This window comes from Pelecanus crispus, chromosome 1 (genome assembly GCF_030463565.1).
Source record: "Pelecanus crispus isolate bPelCri1 chromosome 1, bPelCri1.pri, whole genome shotgun sequence".
NCBI lineage: Eukaryota > Metazoa > Chordata > Aves > Pelecaniformes > Pelecanidae > Pelecanus > Pelecanus crispus.
This window is the reverse complement of record NC_134643.1, coordinates 85,245,511-85,251,864: the sequence shown is the minus strand read 5'-3', so window position 1 is coordinate 85,251,864 and position 6,354 is coordinate 85,245,511. Positions and strand designations below refer to the sequence as shown.

Genomic DNA, 6,354 nt, shown 5'->3' with positions numbered 1-6,354 from the left:
ACAGAATGAAACAGGAGAAATAAAAGAGGCAGCTTATTTGAAGTGGGTTGCGCTCATATCAAGTTTCCTTTGCTTAAATGGAGCAACACAAATATCAGCCCAATAGTCTCACTGCAAAACTTACACCATAATAAAGGGGAATCAGGCCCAGGACAATTTAATATCAGCTTTTGATACATTTGCAAAATATTTTAGCAGTATTTGATGTTTCCACTAAATCAGAATGTCTTTTGGAAACTGAGAGGGGAGGTGGGAATCTGAATAAACATATCTGAGAAAAAAAGATAATTCAGGTCTGAAGGGTCATTCCCTTCAGTAAAAGTAAAGTGCAGTGGATTGCTCTTCCTGGATCTAACAGCAGGGGCGTGGGAAGCTTTCAGATGTCACAGGGTTGTAGATAACATTTGAACATATGATTAGCTTTTGTGAGCTGTCTTTAGAAACCTTACATTTTTCCCCCCCGCACCTTAGCCAGAGATCCTTCCCTTGAGGTTTCGGGACACTTAAAATGTTGCTTTGACAAAAATCAAGGATGTGGAAAAGTTTTTCCTGTGTGATGTCACTTTGCTGCCCTTTATAAGCCTCTGCAGAAAAGAAGGGAACCTATCTGAGGACTCACACTCCAGACACAGGCGACCAAGAGAAAGCAAGAAGCACAGGGGCATATCAAGTTGCAGATACAGACCAAGCGCTAGGAACGGCAAGCCATGCTGCAGACCAGTCCCTACAGCTGCCTGGGGTACACGCTGCTGGTACTCTGTAGCCTGAAGGCTGCCCTCGCCTTTCCCAATTCCTCGCCGCTGCTGAATCCCAGCTGGGGGAATGGAGATCACCTGATGCACCTCTACACAGACACAGAGAGGAACAGCTTCCATCTCCAAATCAATGCTGATGGCTACGTTGATGGTGTTCCTCACCAAACCATATACAGTAAGTGGCTTACTATGGACCCTCAGTCTTCATGGGAGCAGGGGGGGAGAGCAAGACTTTTGGTTTCTCACTACCTCTAAAAAATCCCTTCCTCTCATTAGGCAGGCAGACAGATGAATATAGCTACGGGATGGAAAACATACATAGTTATAATCCTCTTTTTGTTTAACAAATAAACAAAATCGCTCCAAAGAAATATAGTGGATGGGGAATTTCATTCCTCACCTAACTGAAGCGAAGTCCTATGGCTCCTGTGATACTTTGCATGCAAAAACTACCTGAATTGTCCTTCACATCATGATTTTACCCACAGCTTCTTGTGGAAGTTCCTATTAGAGGTTGGCGATGACATCCCCCAAATAGCTACTTCCCGTTGCAGTGACAGTATTACCAAAGGAACTGCACAGAGGGGACTCCCCACAGCAGTGGTGGAAAACTGATAGCATCCGTAAAATCTTTATTTTGGGGTAGAGAGCTGATAACTACTAAAACTAACTCTAATGTACATAGAACATGGGTATGCAAAAGTTTATTAAAAAGGGGGAAACTACAAAAGGCCAGACTGTGATAAAACAAGGGCTAAGCCTTTGGGGTTCATGGGAAGTAACTATTCCCTACTGTAACTAAAAGGTTCTCAAATTATCTCATCATAGTTTATTTTCATGGAAAACTAAGGTATTCTTCTTCCTTTGCTGAATACCTGGCCAAAACACTACAGTTAGTAGAAAAATGGTCTTTTTTTAAGACCTAGGGTTCTTCCATAGCATTTCGAAAGTACTTTTTTAGCAGCACTCAAATGACAAGTAGCTAGGCATCATAAAGTCATGTTTATTATTATTGCTGCATAGCATCTTCTTCATCCACTCAATTAAAAATGTAAGCATATGTAATGATGTTTTTACATAAGTATATAAGGAGAAAAGGATGTCTTTAAAAGTTATAATTTAATCAAGGAGAAAAAGGATCAAGTTCTGCTATTTAATTTTTTTTTTTAGGAATTACTAATGAAACCCTTGCAGGGATGCTTGCACTGTCTTGTTGTTATTCTTCCTGCATATTTAAAGGTTTTATAAAACTCATTTTAGGTATGTTGGTCAAGAACCAGTGTGATGTTTTAGAGAACAACAGCCAGCAAAATACCATGTTTTGCCCATATTTGCCATGAAGCAAATACACCAGTATTTGGAATGGTGGAGCAGGAAGGGTGGAAATCAGACAATGAAAGAGGTCATGAAAAGGAGGGTGACTGAATCTCTGCCAGGTCACTGTGGTACCACTGAGATGCCAGATAAATGCGAAGTGCACAGTTCTGCAATAACCCCCTGCAGCTGCACAGGCTGGGAGGAGGCTGGGTGCGTACAGCCCTCCTGGGTAGAACTTGAGGGTTACAGCAGGCACGAAGTCAAACATAAGTCAACAGCACACTCACTTTGAGAGGAAGGCAAACCACCTGCTGTGGTCAGCAGATCAAGGAAAGTTTATTCCTACTTTACTTGGCACCAGTGAAACTGCTCTTGGAGCACTGTAGCAACCCCAGTTCAAGATGGATGTGGAGAAACTGGAGATGGTTTGGCAGACGGTTTTCAGGAGGGTCAGGGGCCTTGAGCACGATCTATCAGGAAAGGCTGAGGAAATGTTGAGGGAGCTGGGCTTGTTTAGCATAGCAAAAAGGAGGTTAAGGATAATCTAATACCACAGGGCACTCACCAAGATAAGGGAGAAAATCTCCCCTTCGTAGTGGCCGATGACAGCACTAAGGGCAATGTTCCCAGGCTGTGGTTTGGGACATCAGAGGGGGTGTTAAGGAAAAAAGTTGTCTTTGGGAGGTTAGTGCAGCACTGGAACAGGGCACCCAGAAAGGTGGTGGCATCTCCATCCCAGGAGCTTTCCAAAACTCAGACAGACAGAGCCGCAGCTAACCTGATCTAGGGTGTGCAATAGTCCCAGGTCATGTGGGAAGCTGGTTCAGACCCCCAGAGAACACTTCCAGCCAGAGCATCTGTGGATCTGTAAGGCAACGGTGCAGTGTCAAACTGGGTCCTGGGTTTGACATCTTTGTTTTTCTAAACAGGTGCCCTAATGATCAAGTCTGAGGGTGCTGGCTCAGTGATAATCACAGGTGTGAAGAGTGGACGCTACCTATGTATGGACATGAGAGGAAACATTTTTGGTTCGGTGAGTGACCTTTACTAAGACTCAAAACTGAAAGACAGGTGCAGTCTGCTACTGTGGTGTCTATTTCCTCAGCTAGGGCAAATCTGTATAGCTACAGAGGATGCAGATTTAAGCTAGCTGAGGACCTGGCACTTAGGTTAAACTTTCCTCTCGTCTTTGATTGTATTGAGTTGTAGAGCTGACGAAAGTCATCTGAGTTCCTGCTTGGGTAAACAAGGGCAGAATGAGATCCAGTGATGGAGCGATCTGAATTCCTGCTGTAGTGTAGAGCCATAGGTTGGGAATAGCTCAAACAATGCAGCCCTCTGAAAGAAAGCAATGTTATCATTATAATACCTTTCCTGAAAACATGGGCATGTATCTCAGATCTACATTTGACTGAACCTGAGTTGTCTGAGTTACAGAGCTGGCAGATTAGAAAAACACGTGCTGCAAGATCTCATCCCTCTTTCCATCTTTAATTGGCACTTGTCATTCACCAAATCCCTCTGCTCACAGGTGTCATATTTTTTTCCCTAAGCATTACTTCAGTCAAGAGGACTGCGTGTTCAACCACAGGACACTGGAAAACGGATATGATGTGTACCAGTCTCCAAAACACAACTTCCTGGTTAGCTTAGGCAGAGTTAAACAAGCTTTCTTCCCTGGTATGAATCCACCACCATACTCACAGTTTTTGTCCAGGAGAAATGAAATCCCTTTGTTTCGATTCAACACACCTGAGCCCCACAGAAATACTAGAAGTGCAGATATCGATCCAATGGATCCTCACCAGATCCTGGTCCCACAGAGAAAGATCTCTGCCTTCAGATCTCAGTCACAGCAGCAAGCAGACTTTTCCCACATGCCCAGAGAACCCATGAGAATCAACCAGAACGACGTGGTCAACCCAGATGACCCACATGCTATGATGGATGCCAGGAGGTACGCAAGTCCTCGCTTTTATATTACAAGATAAATGTGGCCCTGCCACTTGCAAATTGAAGACATGGGTGAAAATAATAGGCAAAAGGAACTGTCTGGCACACTCAGTCTGAATGCCAAAATGGCTATTAGAAACCTGAAAGACATTGGGAAAAAATCCATAATTTCAAATTTTATACTTACAGATGACAGTTTACTGAAAAAACAAGTTTGACATTTTCCAGTTGGGGCTCTGTTTTACTGGGCAGAAGATACATTTTTGGAAAGAATAATACGAGCCAAACATTTTAGGGTCTGAATCACCTTAAGCATGCATCAGTGAAAAAAAGAATTTGCTTGAATGAAATGAGAAACCTATGTTATGTTACTGATGTAACTGGAAAGAGACCTGGAGCATCTGAGATTCCATCAGAGACAGGGAATCCTCTTAGCACTGTCCCTGGCTGTGCAAGCACAGCAGACAAACCAACCGATGGTGTGTTATATCATTATATAAAAATTACTATATACGTTTTTAGCTGTTAAGTTGGAGCTTCAGTCTCTTTTCACGCCTGTATGAGTCAAAAAGTGACTACTCTGCTGTCATAGAAGCAGCACACATGGAAAACTGGAGTAACTGACAGGACAGAACAGGATCAAATGGTCTCATATAGAAAGAGTCATTCCTGACACTTAACTGAATCCAAGCTGAGGTTTGGGAAAAAAAGAGGAGAGTCTCACTGTCTCTCAAGTGCTTCTCTATCACACTTCTCTATTCACTAAATTCTAGCATCATGGTATGGAAATACAATGTAGAGAGATTCATTAGTTTTGCATATTTCCAACCCAGAGAGAAGTACCAGGATTACTAATAATCAATAGTGTGTTAAACAGGATGGTTTGTTTTGCACACTGCTGATCCATAGAGGGGGAAAAAAAATCCAAAAAATTATGTCTTATAGGCATCAAACTGTTAATAGCTCATGAAGACTCTCATCTAATGAGTGAAAATTAGGTTTGCATTTAGCAAAGGAGCATCTAAGTTTAGCATCAATGTTGCTATTTAGTTCTGAGCAGGTATCAGATGCTTTATACTTGTAAGAATGACATTTATATTAATCAGAAGATCTCTAGTGTTGACAAAACCTTTCCCTGGATTGGTATATGCTATGGCTAAGTTTACTTATCAGAATCTGACCTCCATATATACATCTGAAGTTTACAAATCTTTCATTAAGATGCGATATCTGCAGAGCAGAGCTTTTATTGTAATTTAGCTGTCGAATTTTTAGCTGGTAGAATTCAGTATAGCTTGATTTGTTTTCATGGAGCTATATTCATTTCCACAAGGACTCTGAAAATTGTTTACATACTTAGCTATTTTTCTCCCTTATCTCTTTTCATTTTGATTTGATCTTCCTGTAATCTTAAATCTGTGTGGTTTTGAAAAAGTTATTCTTGATGTACTCTGCAGAAATCAATAGCAAGGTACTGATGAGCTGCACAAAAATCCAGTGTGGTAGGTATTTGAGAAGAGCTTTTTACTTTGGGGTGTGTGCATTTTCTGCATGTCAAGATGCAGATTCTTCTGTTTTGTTTATTTAGCATATTTAACAGCCTGACAACAGCCTGAAAATGGTGCATTTGTTGCAAGTGTGCCCATAGCAAGAATGCAAAAGACATTAAGCTAGATTCTGGTCCTGTTCTTTTTTCTGTCTCATGAAGTAATTCACTGAAGCCACTGGAGTCACAGCAGTGTAACGAAATCAAAATAAGCCCCCCTGTGTTTCTTGCTTTCATTCAAATTGTTCTGGATTTAGTGCAGGGTCTGTCCTGCTGACAGCATTTAAAATATTCTCTTTTTTTCCCTATATATGTATATATACACAATATCTCTTTATCTACAACATCTAAGTCGTTACGTTAGAAAAGTCATAGGGCCTGATTCTGCTGCTGAATAGTTTTCCTACATGGACTGATTCCTAAGTCATATAAGTTCTTAGGAGCACAGGACAAGCCAAATGATTAGGATTAGACCAACAGTTCTGTCTCATAATTTGCTGGTTTTCGTCCTCTAAACTCATCATGGTTTTGGTTAGTTTTAAAAGGAAAGGAGTGATTCTAACAGATTTAGGAGAATTGCAGGGTGGGCAGATAGCTGTGTATTTTCTTGCTTATTCTAAAGTACAGCAAGACTTTTTACCTTGCTGTCTGTACAGTGGAGAGGTGTGATTTTATTTATATGTTCTAGTTTAATAATTTTACTTGATTCCTATATGATTCTTCTTGACTTTTGCTCCTTGAGAACTCTGGACTGCAATCACACAAGCAAAGTTTTCATTTTGC

General features: G+C 41.2%; 1 protein-coding gene across 1 annotated transcript; it reads left to right on the top strand.

The window, feature by feature from the left end:
- Positions 1–707: 707 nt before the first annotated feature.
- On the top strand, positions 708–4,063 carry FGF23 (fibroblast growth factor 23). The gene is made up of 3 exons (XM_009489402.1): positions 708–930; positions 3,002–3,105; positions 3,626–4,063. The coding sequence occupies exons 1-3, from the start codon at positions 708–710 to the stop codon at positions 4,061–4,063; spliced, it is 765 nt and encodes a 254-aa protein (XP_009487677.1).
- The last annotated feature ends 2,291 nt before the right edge of the window (positions 4,064–6,354 follow it).